The sequence below is a fragment of the Plectropomus leopardus genome, chromosome 9 (genome assembly GCF_026936395.1).
Source record: "Plectropomus leopardus strain MGB_pleo_1.0 chromosome 9, ASM2693639v1, whole genome shotgun sequence".
Lineage (NCBI taxonomy): Eukaryota > Metazoa > Chordata > Actinopteri > Perciformes > Serranidae > Plectropomus > Plectropomus leopardus.
In genome coordinates, this window is record NC_142184.1 from 20,239,838 (window position 1) to 20,259,227 (window position 19,390).

The 19,390-nt window shown below is 41.0% G+C and overlaps 1 protein-coding gene across 1 annotated transcript; it reads right to left on the bottom strand.

Moving 5' to 3' along the window:
- Positions 1–6,829: 6,829 nt before the first annotated feature.
- neurod4 (neuronal differentiation 4) lies at positions 6,830–9,840 on the bottom strand. The gene is made up of 2 exons (XM_042492573.2): positions 9,676–9,840; positions 6,830–8,676 (listed from the first exon to the last, which is right to left on the bottom strand). The coding sequence occupies exon 2, from the start codon at positions 8,668–8,670 to the stop codon at positions 7,597–7,599; it is 1,074 nt and encodes a 357-aa protein (XP_042348507.1). The 5' UTR covers positions 8,671–8,676; positions 9,676–9,840; the 3' UTR covers positions 6,830–7,596.
- Between the last annotated feature and the right edge of the window lie 9,550 nt (positions 9,841–19,390).

A 19,390-nucleotide genomic window follows, 5' to 3' on the forward strand; every position in this document is an offset into this window, starting at 1 on the left:
TGCTTTGTTTGTAGTATTGACTTTAACCACAAGATGGTGCTTTTGCACTAAAGCTGCAGTCTTGCCCACATCACGGACACACTTTCTGGAGTTCCCAATCTCACTCAAAACTCTCACAAAGGCAATCTGAAATGAAAGCGCACATTGAGCAGGATTACAATGTGGGCTATATTCCCTCTTTTCAAGCAAATACTTACCATTTTCCTGAACGTGCCACCATCTCTACCACCCCTTTTCAAAACTTGACCCTGGACAGATGGCCTGAAGCCCCTCCCTTTCAATACCAACTGTTGCCCCAGTAACATCTGTTACATATAGGGGGACAGTGTGCACTGAGAGGGCTCACAAGGACACTTGCCTAACCCTGTGAGCAGGACTGAGATTTAAGAAAACCCCTAAGGATGCTGCTGATAATAGAATTTGTGGAAAATGTGGTCATTCTGTAAACACTCGCAACACACACAGCTCTGTCACACTGTAATGCTTCTCTGCTCTTATTAAGCATGTTGAGTAAAAAGTCTTATCATTTATATTGCCAAAGTTGGTGTAAGGTCTTGAGATTTTCATGTATTTCGTGTAGCATAAAGATAGGATGTTGGGCTGTGAGACTCTCCCTATGTCTGATGGGAGGTTCGGGAGGATGGAGTGCAGGATTAAAAGATGCTATCCCTTCTCCAACCTACCACTGTTCTGGATTAATGTCTAATGTAACACTCTGGCCACTGAGCCCAGATCAGCTGCTTAATTCTCCTTTATCCGCTCGCTGCAGAGCAAATTGAAGAGAGGCTATTTTTAGCCAAAAAAAAAATCAAAAACCCATAGGTGATGTAACATTTCTAATGAAACTGTCATGCTTCAGTTTTTCAGGGTGTATATTTCTTTTAATGCTCTAAATCAGTTCTGTTGCAAGATATTCTCTCAGTTATATTTTGCTGCCAAAAGTATTCATTTTAAATACATATAGCTGTCATGCACTAAGAGGAACATCCACAAAAATCCAGAACAATTACAAGATGCGATGTTTTTACATTTAGTTTAAGTGGTGTAGTATTTGCATAAGTACACAGATTATAAGGAGCCCGTTTACAGTAATTGCTAATGTAACTCTAATCAGGGTTTATATCCACATCCCATGTCAATCCACTTATTCATGTGTGCTCCAGAAAATGAACAAAGAGAAAGGCATGGCGTGACTTCCATCCCTGAGCGGCGCAGATGTGATAGATGGGCTTATCTGTGGGAACCGTACAAAACTGTTGATTTGATTGGATCATAACTGAGGTGGGAGCGTGGCTTCATATGTTTTCCCCTGCCCCAGTTTTATAAGTATATAACCATCAAAATATATTTAGAATTAGTCATTAAGCTAATAGGAATCTGCATTGCACTACTGCACATGGATTTGATTTCTTCTCTGATCTAATTAATACACTGTGACAAAGTGCGCACCAGAGGCCTCGAGTGCAGTTTTCTAATTAATGAGTTTCTGCTAAACAAACTGTAAACAGTGAGTGTAGCAGATGGACAAACGGACAGATGTTACTAACAGAAAGTTTACAACCTGAGCTTTCCATCAGGCCCCATCTGTTGCTCCTGTGCCTGGTACCTCCCTCTACCCTCCTCCAATGCTTCTCCTCATCAGCATCTATCACCAAACGCTCTCCCCTGATGCTCCATACAGCCCTAAATGAGTGACATCAGCATTTACCCTCTCGCCTGACCTGGTTTAACCCTTAATGAACAGCAGCTATATCACATCTGAGCACTAAGGCCATCTATCTCACTGTAATTCTTTTTAGTTTTGCTTGTTCCACTCTAAAAGTGCTTATGAGAATAAACAAAGCAGGGTCAATGATTATGAAGGCCAGCTGACTGAGATTGCACAGTGGTCCTGAAGCAAAGCCATGTGAATGTGTCTAGATCACGCCGAATTCACGGAAAGATTACCAGAGAAAAGGGGACTCTACCAAGTTACACTCTTCTTGCATTGTAATTAGGAATCCCCTTTTCAGTTTCTCCTCTCCCTCCTCCACCTCCTAATGTTCTCCCACATCTCTGGCAGTGGCCAACACTGCCTGCTTGCTCTCTCAGACACCGCGGCCCTCCTACCTTGGCTGTTTTTTGTGCTCTGTGGAAAGGGACCTCCATCTGTCCCTACACTCAGCCTATTGTGGTGTCCCAAAGCCCAGCAACTTCCACAATGCAGTGGGCGTGCAGGAGGGGGGGGAGCAGGGTAAACACGACAGCATCCAGATCCCATTAGAAGCTCTTTAACTCCTACACCCTAATACTCTCAGAGAACTCTGGGAGGAGAAGGACCACCCCCTTATCCTCATGCACACAATGTCACCTTTTACACCCACTCCCATAGGTAATGAGTTTGCGAGCTGCCCTCTGTCCTCCCCTGCCATGTACAGCTCGTGTTTTGTTTTTCTCTTGCGTTGGTAAGACGTGTAATAATTCTTTCTTTAGCATTATTTCTCTGACATTATTTAACAGAATTATTTGAACTTTCCTTCGTTTTTTTCCAGGAGGAACAGTAGTTTTTTTTTCCCAGAGATGTTGTTTTTAAGACCCGTTCTTGGATTTGTATTGCATAAAATATATATTTTATTACAAATTTATTTTAATTTCATGCCCAAACCTAATTTGTTGTTGGTGGGTTCTTTCTGTTCTGCTTTCTAAAGTTTGTACTTTAGAAATTTAAAGGATCCAGAAAGGTTGATGAGAGTTAGGGGGGCCTTCTAGGATCAGGGAACTGGAGCGCTAGACTCTAGTCCTCTGATACAGGTTAGGTGAGGTTAGGTACTGTATGTTTTAGGTCACAATACCATCTTTCTCTTTTTCTTTTTCTTCTTCCATCTTTTATTTTGTAGTTTTCTTATATTATATTATATATATATATATATATATATTTCACTTATGTTTAATCAATTGGTGCGTAACAGCAAAAGTGTGGTTCTGTATAACGTGTAAGAACAACAGATCTCTGTGCATGTTGGCATATATTTTTGAATCATTTAGCTGTGTTGATGCACATATGCCTGTGTTTCTCAAAAATCACTCTCTAAAAAATAATGAAACAGAAATAAAATAAATGTTTTTAAATTCATTTTTCATTTTGTTTTTGTCCCACAGCGTTTTAAATGATAGTCTAGTCTGATGTGATAGATCCATGTTGTGGAAAAGTTGAAGTTTTATTAATTTATATTTAATTGCCTCCACCATGTTGACCATGACCAACCCAACATCTTCTCATAGCGCCAGCCTTGCCATCTTCCATTGTTTCCCACTGTCTATTCCCACATTCTCTGTCTCCATCCATCTCCTCAGTCTTTCTTCTACCAGCTGCTCCTCTGAGTCTAGGGCGTCTCCATTTCGGGGTGCTCCACCTCTCAACCTGGGCGCTCATATTCTGTTGCTCCCCACAGAGGTGTGTGTGTGTGTGTGTGTGTGTGTGTGTGTGTGTGTGTGTGTGTGTGCGTGTGCGTGTGCATGTGCACGTGCATGCATGTGCGCTGTGGCCTAAGAGGAGGAGGAGGGGATCACTGTGTTCGCCCCAGTTTAAAGGCAGAGGGATTACCGGCACACAGACACTGATTAAAGCCTTCCAGCCTCCTATGGCCCCATTAATACAATCTTAATCACAATGCTTTATCCCTCTATCTAGCTCCTATGGATCAGGACCTTTTCATTTTAGTGGGAGCCACTCTTGTTTGGCCAGTGGATTAAGTGTTCTGCACACAGAAACTAAATTATAAGCACGAGAAAGTGAGAGGGAACAAAACAAGCTTCATTCTGCACTTCAAAACTCTTATCTTGGATTTAGTTTCTTTTTATTTAATCTGTTATGACAACCCCCTCAGCCAAAGTGAATTAATGTCAAAGTTATTATTATTGTTGCGATTAAGGCTCATGCATCTACTGTAGAATGTATATAAAGCTAAAAACCACAAACAAGACCAAAGTTTAGGAATCGAGAGTTGGAGTGCTGCAACATTAATTCTTCGTGGGCCGATATCAGACATGACCTCTCTCTCCCGGGGGATTGAGCCACAGGTCGTGCTGTGCTGCCTGTCGCCTCGGCCAAGATGGCATCGCAGAGCATGTGTTCCCTTCCCATTAAGAGACCTTCATGCCCTTATCATAGATGAGAGCCACTTGATACACTCGGATCTAAGGCCTGTACTATTATGTCAGTTTTTCTGCAGCACTTTTTCAGGTATTTTACAGAAAACATTTGATCATTTTAACATGATGAATGTTCATCTTTGCACCAGTCATCAGGCCTGGGCATCCTGGGCTTCAGCCCTAAATTTTTTATAAATAGCCCCAGATCTAAATATATAAGCTATATATATATTTTTTAAAAATAAGAGTAGGCCTAATTATTAAAAAAAAACAAAAAAACAACAAAAACAGATCTAATAATCTGTCATTCCGTTCATACTTGTTCTTGAAGAAATTTACTTAAGGGTAAATAAGGTGCCAGAGTGGATTTTAAAAAAGCACCAACATAGAGCAGGTAAAGATCCCCATGGACCCCCTACTGAGGTGTGGTCAAAGCCCCAAATGTCCTTAAATCCTGGAAACGTCCCTGGCACCACTGATACACATTTAATACAAAATATTAAACCTAAAAGTATTTTTAGATAATAAAGTTTGTATCTTTAGCATATCTTCCTCAATTGTTCCATGTAACTATCAAACTCCCTCTCCACCACCAAGCCCCAATCTCCAGAGACTGTCCTGCATCTCTCTGTTTTGTAATCTTGTATCCAAAGTGAATTTACGTGGATTATTTCTATATCCACCCACTCATGTATTTGGACTCTGGAGGATAATCCACATCCCCTGCCCCCCACCGTTTTTCCCGAAACAAAACAGCAAAGACGCACAGAGGGTGAACGCCAGCTAACTCTGCCCGTACTTTCTCACAGGCCAAATGTCTGCCTGTGTGTAAAGCTATGTGTCATTCCTGTGCCGAGGCTGACACACAGGAGCACAGGGGACAAACTTGTGAATGGGGAGCAAGGACCTTTGTCACCTCCTCTGCCCTCTACTTCTCTTTCCTCTTCTCCCAACACACTGATTCCCCTTTCTCTCTCATCCTCTCTCTCATTCTCTCACTCTCTTCTCTCTCCCTCTCCCCAAATTGGCCCAGCTGTCCATCAGCCCCCCGCAGTTCCCCCAGCTGTCTGCCCTCCCCAAACGAGAAGCCCTGCAACAATACAGGTCACAGGTCAAGAGAAAGAACAGGCTGCGTTCACAATGGACCAGTGGCGCCCAGTAAAACAATCATTCCCTTTTTCTCCTCCAGCCTTTCTGCACTGTTGCCAGGACTGGAAAAGACAAACCTTTTGGAGAGGTAGCTGAAGAGGCGGGGGGGGGGGGACTTCTTGTACAACAGCCTCTGAGGCACCTTCCCCTTTTCACAATTGCCTTTAAGGACCACAATGATAAACACACTTGAACACACCAGCTCTTGCTCTCACCTTTTCATCTTTACACTCTGCCAACCTCGTTCTTTGTTCAGTTCAAGCGCAATCATGTCCTTCAACGCCATCATTAAAGTCAAAACTGAGACTTTTGTCATCAGTTGAGTGATATAAATGTGTTAGGAACCTCGCCTGTTTTAGCTGCTCTGGAAATCGCCGTTAGAATAGTTAATTTCATCTTCCATTCTCTCATCTTAAAGCAGTTTTTATGAGATGAACTGTGAGTTGAAGTGGCATTATTTTGAAAATACTGCCTGGGAAAAAGTATCCAAGCAATTGATTTATAACACCGGTATTCATATGCTGCGTCTCCAAACAGAAATCTGGCGTGTCTCTCTTTTTTAAGTTAATGTGGATGAATTCTTTGAAAATGAGCTCTTGCCCTACAGTGTTTTGGCGTGAGCTAGATGGGAAAATGGGACATGTGGGAGACAGAACGAACAGCAGAGACTCAGAAAAGCCTCTGACACATTCACCTGTTCCCCAGAGCTGTTTTTCCCATGGCCCACAACAACAGCCTCCTGCCTGACCTGATAGAAACCCCAAAGCAGGCCTCTGAATGACATCATACTCACACACATACACACGCACGCGCGCGCACACACACACGCATGCACACACACACACACACACACACACACACACACACACACACACACACACACACACACACACACACATACGCACGTCCTGCAGCAGATTTATGATGCCACAAAGTTATTGTTTATTCCAGCAACTCGTTTCATTTTTTATATTGTTATGTCCATTTTAGTTATTTTAAAATAAAACTGGGCCACTTATAATTTGTTTTCAGTTTCTACTCTTAGATTCCATTTTGTCATTGTGTTTGGGAGTTTTTTTAATTAAACAATATGCCTTCATATCAAAGTACTGAGAAATGTTGTTACACAACATGTTCAAATACACAGCCTGCACTTAATAGCTGCCCTATTGTGTGATTTCACTAAAACACACGAAACTGAATGTGTGCAAAGGGAACTTTCACTTTCACTTTCAGTGTGATATGTGAGCTGGCATTAATTCACCTGTTAAAAATGATTACAATAATTACAACTTAATTTTGATTTGTTGTAAAATTTCAGACATTAATCATATAAAATCTTCTGACTTGTGCCTTATGCAAAATATAATATGAAAATAAAAAAATAAGTCTATCAAAAGAAGTCTTTTTACTGGTATCCTGAATATTGATGTATTGGAGCTGCATATTGTTACCCTCAGCTGTAATGGGAGACATTTACTCTCTGTTGAGTTCTAATTTAAGTACAGGATGCTGTCACATAACAGAAGAAAACACATGGCAAATATTGTTACTATGGAAATAGCTTATAATATAAGAATATTTATTCAATTAAGTGCGAAACAGTAAAATATTTACAACAGTATAGTATGATAAAAATTGACACCAAATGAACAAAGTACCTGAAAGACCTCAAATAAATAAATTAAATACAGTACAGCTGCTAGTGACTGACAACAAACCAAGAAGACGGTGAAACAGAATCTGTGCTGAGAACAATATAAAAAGGACAAGACATTATCAAAATAAATATTAAATACAGATATAAATAAATTCATTGCTTTATGGTGAGGGGGGGCATTGGCTGTGGGCCTCAGTGCACAATTTAGGTTATGACCTTTTGTTTAATTTCTTTTTATATGCAGATTTAACAAAGTTCTCATGTTTTGTTTAATCCTTTCACTTGAAACATCTGTGTAATGCTTTAGTGTGGATATCAGTTTTGGTAAAATACTCTTTAGTCACTTTGTAACAACTGAAGGGGGCAACTTCAGAAATAATTAGAATCCAAAAAACATAATTGTAACAAAAATAATAAATATTCAAAGTTATGGGTGCGTGTTTGTATCAGGTAGATTGAGTTGAGGTGGTGAGTCTGTCTCTGAGCATTCAGTGCTCTCCCAGAGTACAAGACAACATAATGCAAACCATTTTCTCTGTACAGTCAGTTCCATGGCCATCGTTTTTACAGCAGTTCATTCGAGAGCCGTACGTTCCGCCCATCCAGTCTCATGGCCGAGCTATTCACTGGTCCTCTTAACTGTTCATGGTCACATTTTAGATGCTGCCCATCTGAGAGGCAACCAGGTGAGAGGGGGTGAAGGAGTCAAAGGCCACATCCAGGGGCAGCTCATAGCGTGAAGCTTGGAAAAGCGGGTGGCCCTGAGGCCCCCCTGCTAGGCTGCCAGTCGTGGAAGTGGAGTAATGGTGGGACGAGAGGTAGTGAGCATGGTGGCCGGGGTGGGGTGTGTAGTTCCTCTCTGACTCCCGGGGAGAGGGCTCCTGCTTCAGGGCAAAGTTGCCGCTGATGCTCAGGGGGGGAGTGAGGGGCCCATCGTATGGTGGGGTGCCGCTGCTGCACTCGTTAGGGGAGGGGTTATCATACACAGGCCCCTTGAATCCCTTCATATGGAGGAGGTGGGAAGCCTCCAGGGAGCCGTAGGGGGGGCTGGGAAGACCTGGAGATGGGTAGCTGAGGGGATGCCCAGCCTGACCCCCCACACCACCCACCCCCGGGCCTCCGCACTTGTCCTCCAGCTTGTTGAGCATCATCGGACTGGGTCCCAGCTGCAAGCAGCCGGCCACGAGGTTACTGGTGGGCTGAGACAGACCTTTACACAGCATCTCCACAAAGCCATGGCTTTCTGGAGACTGGCCGCTCTCAAGCACCTCCGACAGAGCCCAGATGTAGTTGCGTGCCAGCCGCAGAGTCTCAATTTTTGACAGCTTCTGTGTTTTAGAGTAGCAGGGCATCACTCTGCGCAGATTATCCAGGGCATCATTCAGCCCGTGCATACGCGAACGTTCTCTGGCGTTGGCTTTGACTCGCCGGGCACGAAACCTCTCCTGTCTAGCTTTGGTCATCTTCTTCTTCTTAGGGCCTCTCCTTTTAGGAGCTTGTTCTCCATTTGGTCCAATCTCCTCTTCATCCTCCTCCTCCTCTTCTTCCATATCCTCACTGCCCAGCTCTGTGCAGGAGCGGATACGGCCCCCTATGGTCAGGCCATGGCGACCCCTCATCTCTGGGCTTTCCTCTCCATCCTGAGAGCTGCCATCGTCCTCCTCCAACCAGCCGAGTGAGTTCACCAGCTCACTCACATCCCCGCTCTTTCCAAATGGTTTGGTCATCATTTTGATCTGAAGGAACACAGTGCAAAATCTGTTAATCAGCAGATACTTGTAAATGTTTAATATCTGTATATGCATGGTGCTCCCTCCTAAAATGTATATGTAATTAGGGACAGGACCAAGAGGCAGTGCCTGACCTAAAGTGATTGGCAGCTAATGTCCTGTGAAATACAGAATGAGTGCTCTATTTCAGCACTGTAGTGTGGACAGCTCACTCCTCCAGAGCTGGTGGCTCCAACAACATAGCAAAGGAAGAAAGCCTGATTATTTAAGATTCATTCTAATAGGATATTCTAATATAATCTATTGTTCTAAGGAATGGCTGGTTGTTTTTAAAATGAATGACCCCCTGCTGTTATGATGCAGTCACTGCAGAGACGCTGTCAATCTGGGACACGATGGGATTTACTCAGCATATAAAGCTGGAAGATTAAATAGGAAACATCCAACTCAACACACATGTGGACAAGCCGCCCACATCTCTTTTTTAAAATAATATTATTACATTTATCTTGTAGAATGAAAGTATATAGCACTGATGTTTTTAGAAATTAAGTTAATTAAGTCCAAGTTAAATGCAGATCTCGGACAGAGAATTTGATGTTGTTTTGGGGAGAAATCGTGTCCCAGTTAATTATTGTGCACTAATGCATAAAAGTGCAGACAGATTACTGTAATTTATGAATTCAGAACTCCAGACGCGCGATTTTATCTGGATTATAGTTTAACGGACTGCGTTTAAAACCGCATTGTTACTGTTGCCAGTTTTGTTAGATCTGTTATTGTTCAGAGACAGTAGTTCATATAAGTCAAGATGACTGTTGTAATCACATAAACACTGCAAAAGTAAGACTTTTATTTCATTTTATTAACATCTATAATACATTTTGTAAATGAGCCTTTTTGCCCATTAAACGGCAACACGAATGCATGTCCTGACTTTCAGAAGCACAAATTCGGATCTATTTTAGATGGACGGATTAATGATTAATAATTGTGTAAACTCACCTGTTTGGATTTGATGCTTGCTCAGCGCAAAATAACAAAAATGACCTGGCTAATTTACAAAGATCTGCAACTGAGTGATTATTCCAGAGTCGCTGCGTTTTTCTCTTCGCGCGTCCGCCAGAGTCCCAAACTGTAGTGCTTCCTCAGATCACCATGAGTGCGCGTGGAACTTTCATCTCCAAATGGCACGACCGGGCTGATGTCTTTGGCTTTAGCCGGCTAAGCTCCTCCCTCGGGCGCCCCACCCACCCTCAACTCATCCAAACGCGCGTGGCGGGCTCGTGGCCAGAAGTTTCACCCAGCAAATAAGGGGCAGAGAGAGAGAGGGTGCGCGTGTAGACAGTGCTTTATTTGCAAACCAGGAGGTCCTGAAACACTGAGGTTTTGAGCGAGTGCCGAAAATATACGCACTTTGAAAAAACACTAAATCTATGTATATTCTTTTCCTTTCTTTTGGTGAGGTTTTCCTTTTAGTTTTTTCTTTATATCTAACTGTGCAAATAAATGAAACACTAAATGATGCTGGAACGCCAGGTAGCATATGGAGCGTATATGTGTTGTTACATTGGAGCAAACGCACATATCTGCCCGCATCCAAGATTTAATTAGCTACAGATTATTTTCCCAAACTCCGATTGTTTAGTTTTATCTCATTCTAGCAATCTGCCAAAAATATTAAGGCTAGTCACCTCCCTCTAAGATCTCTATTTTCCAATAACCTGGTGGAGAATTTAAGATGTGTCACAAGTTTTATGATCACAATTCACGTCCTCATCAGATGTCATTACTCTTTACTAAAACCCATCGTCTTTTTAACCCTCCATATGTCACACAACCTGAGGGGTCAATCTGGAATTGTGTTAAACATCGTATAAGCCTATGTTCTCCCTAAAAGCCACATTACACATCGTCACATTTGAAAATGTGGGACTAACCAAAACGAGAAAAAAAATCCATTATTCAATTTTAATTCCATGTGTTAACTATCTTAATCGATTGTCTATCTCTTCATTAGTCGGTTGGATTAGGAATTTTCCACTTAATTAAACACAGTGTAGGCCTGGTCCTGACTGAGTAAAGAGACGCTCTTCAATGTGTGCGCATTTAAGTGATTTTGACAGCTTAGTGTGCAGAGAGCAGGTGTGTGCGCTGTTCACCCGCTCATTCAGTTGTTTTCTTCCATTTTTAGCGTCATATTTTGCCCCCCAAGGGCTATCAGATTATTGAATCGATTGGTGCAATGATGAACAAACAGGTACTTTATGGTAGACCTAAACCCTGACCCACGCAGGGGGGATTGTTACCATGCCATAATACCGTATTTATACTATAGCTAGTCCATAGATTGTCAAGACACATTACGGTAGACTAGTTTCTTGTTTGCATCATATTTTTTAATTTTATATAGCTTTTTGTAGCAATGATAAAAGTTTACACTGACTGACTTGACTTTTCAAAGTAAACCGTGCAGATCTTGAAACGACAACTTGGCCTTTATTGTTTACACACTAATCGTATCTCAATATTGAGCATTTACCCCAGTTTTGACTACAAATACCACGGCATAATAAACGACCGCCAGTCCTCGTGCGTGGCGAGCCGCAGCGCAGCGGGGGTCTATTGTCATCGCTGGCCATTGACAGCCGGGGTCTCGCGAGCCGCACGTGCCCCCGCATTGATCCCATTGTGCGCGCGATTGCGCACAGCTGTCCTCGAGACTGAACTCTGCCAACGTGCACTGTGGGCTCTGCGTGTTTCTAAGTGTGCGGTGTGTTTCCATGTCTGAGAAATAAGATATGGTCACGTGGCTAATCTGCAACATCGCGTAAAAACAGGCACTTATCCAACGATTTATTGGAGAGACCCTAACAGATGGCTGCATATAGGAAGCGTTGGGGGGTGGGGGCATCTGTTGCTTGGATGCTCACGCGTCACCGCTTGCCCCGAGATGATGTCTCGTGCTGAAACAGCATTTATCCACCACGCTAACGGCCCTAATCACTCCTGGTCAGTGCACTGGCCATAAAGGCATGCGGACAGAGAGACAGAGGAGCCCTGTGCTTTGTGCATGCATTGTCCCATGCCATGTGTACAGCAACAACTCTAGACTAATGTGATGTGGCCAAAGGTCCCCAGGTACATGCACCCCTACCCCCCAAACACACATACACACTACCCCTCCATCCCATGAGTGTGAGCATGGCCTCCACCACACCTGCAGCCTGCATGGGGAATTGGAGCCTCTCAGTCTCCCACAATCCCCATCGGTTTCCCAAATGACCGAGTGACTATTGGAGAGGGAATTGTGTCCTGCTCCCATTTAAGCAGTAACATAGATAGTCAGCCTTCTGGAAGAGGTCACGGTGGACACATCTGATATGAACACACTTTTGATGAGTTTGCATTAAAGTGTATAGAGAAAAAGATTTAGTAAAAAATCTTGTGGGTTTTTGTTTTTTAGACACAAGTTGTCCAAAGTTTTTTTATTATAGATTTGACCAAAAGAGTACCAGTCTTACATTAGCTATTTAAGTGCTGTTGTTGCTATTAATGAGGTAACCCCCGTCCTCACAAAAAACACTGCCACAAGTGAGTTGTCTCTCGTTCTGGTCCCCTGGGACTCGGAGTGGAATGGGAGGGATTCGTGCGCTGTGCTGACAGATGGGTCCTTGTTCCTGTCTTTTTCTTCATCTCTATCTCCCTCTCCCTCTTTCGCTAAAACACAGACACACTCACACACACCAAGACTGCACGAATACAATAGGAATTAAAGCTCTACACACATGCTCCCTGGACTGCTTCTGAAAGCTGAGCCCCTTGTTGTAATCATTAAAGATGGAGGGAGCGTGGATTTGCAAGCTCGGTTGGCGTGGTGAGGGGTGGGGGTGATGCAGCACAGGGTGGCGAGACAGGGAGATGAAATTGTATTGTTGTCAAGCCAAAATTAAAAGTTTGGTTGTGACAACCATCTGTATTCATTCGTATACATTTTTAAGTTTTATGAGTCACACTTAAGACAAAAGTTTATCAAGCAAGTGTATCCTGTGCATTTGCACTTTAGCTGATTGTTTTTAAGTTATTTCCATTTTATTGCTATAAGCTCCACAGTAATTGTGTGTGTGTGTCTGTGTGTGTCTGTGTGTGTGTGTTAAGAAGTCCCAGGGCTCAGTTCTCTCCATTTGCTGCTCACTGATGCTGAATATGGTTACATAGCAGACTTTCCTGAGGGAGAGGCTGACAGGCCTACTGACTCTGCTGCACACAGGGGAACATGGGTGCCCCTGAACACACAACCACACGCTTGTGAATCATGGCTTAAAACCTCAGTTACATCTCTTGATGATAGGTGATACACCAACCGCTGTGTATTTTTCATTGCAAAAAATATTTAAAGGAGTTATTTTAGATAAGTCTAAATGTTGAATCATTTGAAAGTTGAACCTAAAGTCAGTTTTTTTTTCTTGTAGTTTCCTGTGTGTTAATCCAACTATATTACTTTTTTTTCTCATTTGCTTTGCCTCAGTTTGTGAAATATATATATTTTTCAAACTAATTAGTTAATATCTGAACAATTACTTGAATTGCAAGTGTTTGGGCACATGTGCACAAAAGAATAAGAGCAAGTGTCCACATTTTGCACAGTAACCACTTTGCTTGCTGATCAAATCAATAAGTTTATTCTTAGGGAACACTGTCAGTGAAACGGTCACACTCTTCACAGCTTCTAAACATTCTGTCATTGTTTGAGCCATCACATGCAAAGTGATTTAGTGAATTATCAAAATCTCTCAGACTTACACTTACCATATGGTCCATAAATATCTATGACATGGACCAGAGTAGTGCAGGAATGAGTCCTAAATACCCAAAGTGACTTAGCATTTTTGCACTTCTGATTCCCTCATCGAATTGAAGTCATTTTTTTATGTGTACACACACACACACACACACACACACACACACACACACACACACACACACACACACACACATATATATATATATATATATATATATATATATATATGTATGTGTATATATATATATATATATATATATATATATATATATATATATATCTTTGGTTAAATGCCTGAAATTAGTTCTGTGGTTAACACAAGCTTAAGAGACTTTAATATTTTATTCTGCAGCATAAAATATATCAATATATACCCCACTCATTTATTCTGTAAAGTAGAATAGAGAAGTGAGACAATCAAGTCGAGCATGGCTTCACAGCCTCGTTTGTGGTGGTGACATTGCAGCCATGCAACCGTAGTGTAGTTCATTTATAGTCTTACATTTGCTTGAAATCCTAAAATTGGTAGACATTTGTGAAGATTATCTTGCTGAACAAAACATGTATCATAAACTTTTGTTATCCACAGAGCTTATCTTCTGCAATAGTCCAAGATCCAATGGAGAACTCCGGTTTTTGTTGAAAGAACCAAAGCAATATTATTGTACAGGTTGGCCTACAAAAAATATAATCCCTGTACCACTCTGTTGTGATGTCTGCTAAATTAGTGGTTTACCTTTTTTTGGCATTTGTCATTTTGTGGCAAATTTTCTGTTCACTGCACATAACTTGTATAAATCTTTTCTGTGTACTACAGTATCGTACAGCCAATGGTGGATGAAGTACCTTAAAGCCATACTTAAGTAAAAGTACAGATTTCTTACCAGAAAATGACTTTGGTAGAAGTTAAAATCACCTATTAGAATATTACTTGAGCAAAAGTCTTTAAGTGTCAGATATTTACTATACCTATGCATGATTTTATTATATTAAATGTACTTACATTTTGAAAGTAAAAGTACAAATAAATTATGTCAATAAAAAAGCAAGCAGTCAGAATTTTGAAAATTATGAAGTTTATTTCGTAGTAAAACGGTGGAAGAAAAAAACAAAGTCTTTTTTACAACTTAAAGAACATAAACAACAAAATCTAGTTTTTCGTTCCTTCCCATTGCTCTGCCCCCTCCTCCCTCTCTTATTTTGTGGTATGCAACTTAGATGCTCGGGGGAACTATAGTGGAGAAAAAACATGTATTTTATGTAGAAAATGTAGTGGAGTAAAAATGTGAATGACTGAAAGTAGACTCAAATATAAAAACTCAAAGTACAAAAAAAATCCCAGAAAATACTTAAATACTGTCACACAGTATTCTTACTTTGTTACATTACTTTACTGTGAACAGCATTGACTTTATCCAGTAAACTTTTACGGACCATTGAATCAGAATCTCAGAAGCATAGTGTGATACACATGTAGCACTCTGCTAGACAAAACTGACATGCTTGCACAGGACAGAAAGTTGTCATTGTCAAAAAGTGGAACAAAGCAGAGATTTGTTCATACAAAACATTTCCAAGGTTGACTGCCATAGTGAAAAAACATCTGAACATTTTGACCAGTATGGCTCACATGATGACAAAGCATTTTTTAATTGAGGTGTCTTTGGCCAATTTACTGACACAATAACTAGTTCTCTTTGCAGTAGAGTTATGATGCCACATGAAACAGTTGTGGTAATTGCACTCAGTTTTGTGATTTATGTTAAAGCTTTTTCAAGAACTGAGTAGAAGCGATGAAATACTGAATGAAGTTAATGAATAATTTGAATTGAATGAAGTTTAAGCATAAATCAGAGTTAAGGTTTCACTGTGCCTCCTGCAGCCAACGTACATTAAATCTTTGCACACGAACACACAAGACGCTTAATCACTGTTGACACAAAAAAGGCATGTGTGTGAATTGGTGCCCATTAGACAAAGGAAAATGATATTTGTCTGTAGAAATATAATCTCATGTTTTGACTTCACACAAGCATTTACATTCTTTGGCAAATGGCTTTCTATATCCATAAAACTAAGATGTCACCATCTTCTCCTTACAGAGTGAGTTTTGATAAGATCTCGCAGCATCTCATCCAGGCAATATGAGCAGATTGTGTGAATCTTCTTCTTCCTTTGGGCTAATGGATTTGGAAAACATTCCAATCGGGCAGAAATGAAGCTACAGAATGGGAATCAGGCCTGAGGGCAATTCTCACTAAGTGGGGAGAGAGCCATTAAACAAAGGTGCCTGTGGTTTCATATTCAGGATACTTTACAACCTCCGTCCCAGGACATCAACAGTGTTTTTGGGTGTGCTGTTAGAGGGGGCAGAAGAGGGGGAGGAGGATCCATCTGCCATGCTGCCGGTCCTCAGGGAGACGGGCATATCCCAGGGGTTTTTTGGAGAGAGAGGGGCTGAAAGGATTACACCCAACCACTAATCAGCGACGGTAATCTGTGGGCCCCCGTGCAAAATCCCCTCCGATCCAAACAACAATTTGGGACAGAAGAAAAAAACTCAGTGTACAGGGACATCCAACTGCTGTTGAACAACCTGACAAATCCAAGGACAAATACAGGTGATTTTTAATTGGGAGAATCGAGTGTGGAGGTGTGATTGGCAAAGAGCCATGGTGTCTCTGTGATCAGGTGCAAGTGTCCCACAAGTGGCCCAGTCTGATTCCCAGTGTGACCATTATGCAAATACAGCAACTAGACAACCCCGCAACATAAATTAGTCTAACGGATAAAAGCACTTTTCTAATCAAATCAGATGGCGAAAGGTTTTTCTTGCATTTTGGTGTATATGACCAAAAATAATATTTCATGTGTAATTAAATTAGAAATTGTATTTTATTTTAAATTTTTGTGGACAGGAATCAGAAATTGCGTTCATTTATAGCCCTGAACTGGTTTTCCCTGAGCCTCCCAAAGACTTTGTCACAGCAGGACCCACAAGGTGCAGCTGCTGAGCTGTTGTCCTGGCAGGTCTCTCCATCCGCTAAAAGAATAGCAGGGAATCAAGTTGCCACTAGTTTCATGGTCCCTTGTCAGTATGGTTTTGATGTCTGGGCCCTGGGTGGGGTCTGGATCTGGTAGTGGTGGGTTTAAAGCTCCACAGGACTATAGAAGAAGCTGCCTAATGATGGTGCCAGTCCTCCAGGGCATAGGGAACTGGAGCATCCTGGCCTGCACCTCCTCTACCTCCTGCAGTATGCCCATTGGCTAGGCTGCCTCTAAGCTCCCTATCCCCATAGCCTCATTGTTTAGTGGGCCCGGCACTGTCAATATTAAGCCTGGCTAATGTGATCTAGAGGCAGCTGGAGCAGCCCCGATTATTACCATGACACAGCCGACTGAGGGGTGTAATATCATTAAAAATAAATCAGGTGGTTTGGAGATTTGCTGTAGCAGGGGGGACTTTGAATGGCATTAGGTGGGAGAACTGCCATAATTTCATTAGTCAGTTGGGGCACCTCAGAGGATCTGTTGAAACATTTCCTTTAAGTTGGGAGTAATTGAATTTGCTTTCACAACACTGCACACAAAATGAAAGAAAGGGAAAACGATGGTGGTAATTTTTCAAATTAAGTGTCTAATCATTTTGAAAATTAATTTCAGACATGTTAAGAACTATGCAGATGCCTGAATATCATAATAGGATATTGCAATTTGCTAATTGGTATATTTTGTGGGTAATCTATTTGAAAGCAGACATATAGGATATTCCTGTTGTTATTATTAGCCTCTTGTGATGGATTATTGTTGCAAATGATGAGGAAAACGTGAGGCGCTGCTAATCTTCTTAGACTGCTGCCACTGAGCTGTCTGCTCGGCAGACTCATCAGCAATCAGCTGGCAAGTGAACAGACTGCCATTTCAAAAATAAAATCATAAAAGATTCTATATTGTACTTTTATTTTATTTCTTGTGTTAATGGGCTGAGTCGGGATGACTTTACTGGGGGGCTTTTTCCCCCTCATTTTGCATCTTCGATCCGCTATCAAAGCGCCAGAAGTGCCGTTGGTCTCGCAGCGAGGGTCTTATGTCGCTATTGTTTTGACGCTCGAGCCACATAAACGGTAATTTCAAGGCCCATTGAGCGCGCGATGGATTGTGCCCAAAGTCCGCTGACGAGTGGATAGCATTGATTATTGGAGGAGCGGGTAGAGTGACGCCAGAAGTTGTAACTCTGTTTTCTGATATGCACGGTGACGTGGACGTCTATAATTTTACATCAAAATACTAAAGCCACAGATCGCCTAGACCATGTTATGTAAAAGTACAGAAGTATTTGCATCAAATTTAAAATGAAAGTAAAAGTACTCGTTTAAAAAAATGGCCCATAACAGAATTAAGTATTATGAATTATTGCATTGTAATCAATAGGCCAAATAATTAATTAGTTGATTATGCTTTGAATTATGAAGATATGCAAATTAAAACTGCCATAGTTGCCTACCTACAGTTCTCTGTAATACAGTAGAGTAGAAGTTTAAAGCAGCAGAAAACTGAAATACTCAAGTATTGTAAGCCTCTACATTAAACTTGTACTTAAGTGGAGTATTGATTAAATATACTTAGTTTCTTTCTACCACTGGATGGGAGTATAATTAGGCAGAAAAATCATTCATCATGATTTTCATCATTAAAATACTATTCATCACAAGGTCTCAGTGTTGTACCAAAACATGCATGAGAGACCTGTGACTTCACCGGCAGAGATTTACTTATTGAGCTGAGGCCAGAGGCTTTATGGGGTCGTGTCTCCCTGTTGTACAACAGTGGCATCTAGTGGTGCAATTTTGAACTTTTGTCTGCCTTTGGTTTTGTCAGACCATACAGTTTATAGGCCTACATGATATGTGTAAACAGGTGGTGGAACAAGTATTTAAATCTTTATGTAACAGTAGAAAAAATACGGTAATAAAATACTCCGTTAAAAATAAAAGTATTTGTTTCAAAACCTCACTTGAGTAAAAACATTTAAGTATAATTAATAACATTTACCTAAGGAATCAACTGTAAAGTTATCGCTCTGTCATAAAGATTGTGCTTATCAGTGTTTTGCTGTGGTGATTATGGATTAATATTACTGCACTGATGTGTTGCATTTTAATGCTGTAGATATGTAAGGCTGAGCTAATTCTAACATTTATTCATTTTTATCTATTTATTTATTTTTGGTTTAAAACCTTATTTACTGTAAGAAGAGGGATTTTTTTTCAGCCAAGAAAGTAGGCTAACATGTAATCATTCATATTATCAGAAAAGTCTATAGAGATATGTGGTTTTCACTGGACAGGGAGGGTGTGAATATTTTTCACAGGAGAAGTATAATTGCAGTAACTAAGCTAATTCAAACGCTTGATGGATTACTTGATATCATCATCCTCTTCACTGACCTCGCTATGGTTATTGTCATGTTATGAATTATTTTGTCATTGGCATCATGCGATCACCATTCACTGTATACACTCGAATTATCCTTGGCCCAAACCCAAAACACCAAAAACCCAAGTCAGATCACAGTAACTACCTTTACTGCAACACATCGATGACAATCAATGCACTGTAGCAAAAATGGACCAAAAATTAAATAAAACTGCACAAAATGTCCATGTGTAGACATTTATTGTGACACCTATAATCCCTTATGCACTGTGCAGACAATATATTCTGTATATGAATCACTGTGATTCAATCTGTAACCTTCACAGAGAAAAATATACTGTATGCAAGAGTTTAAATTAGATGGATGGATGGATGGATGGATGGGTGGATGGATACTTTATTAATCCACAGGAAATGTCATTTTAAAACACATTTGTAAAAATGTCAGTATGTAAAGGTGCAGTAGATAAAAACACTAGT

Bases quoted from the DNA above. Each gene is read 5' to 3' on its own strand.
- neurod4 (XM_042492573.2), bottom strand. From the start codon at position 8,670: ATGATGACCAAACCATTTGGAAAGAGCGGGGATGTGAGTGAGCTGGTG.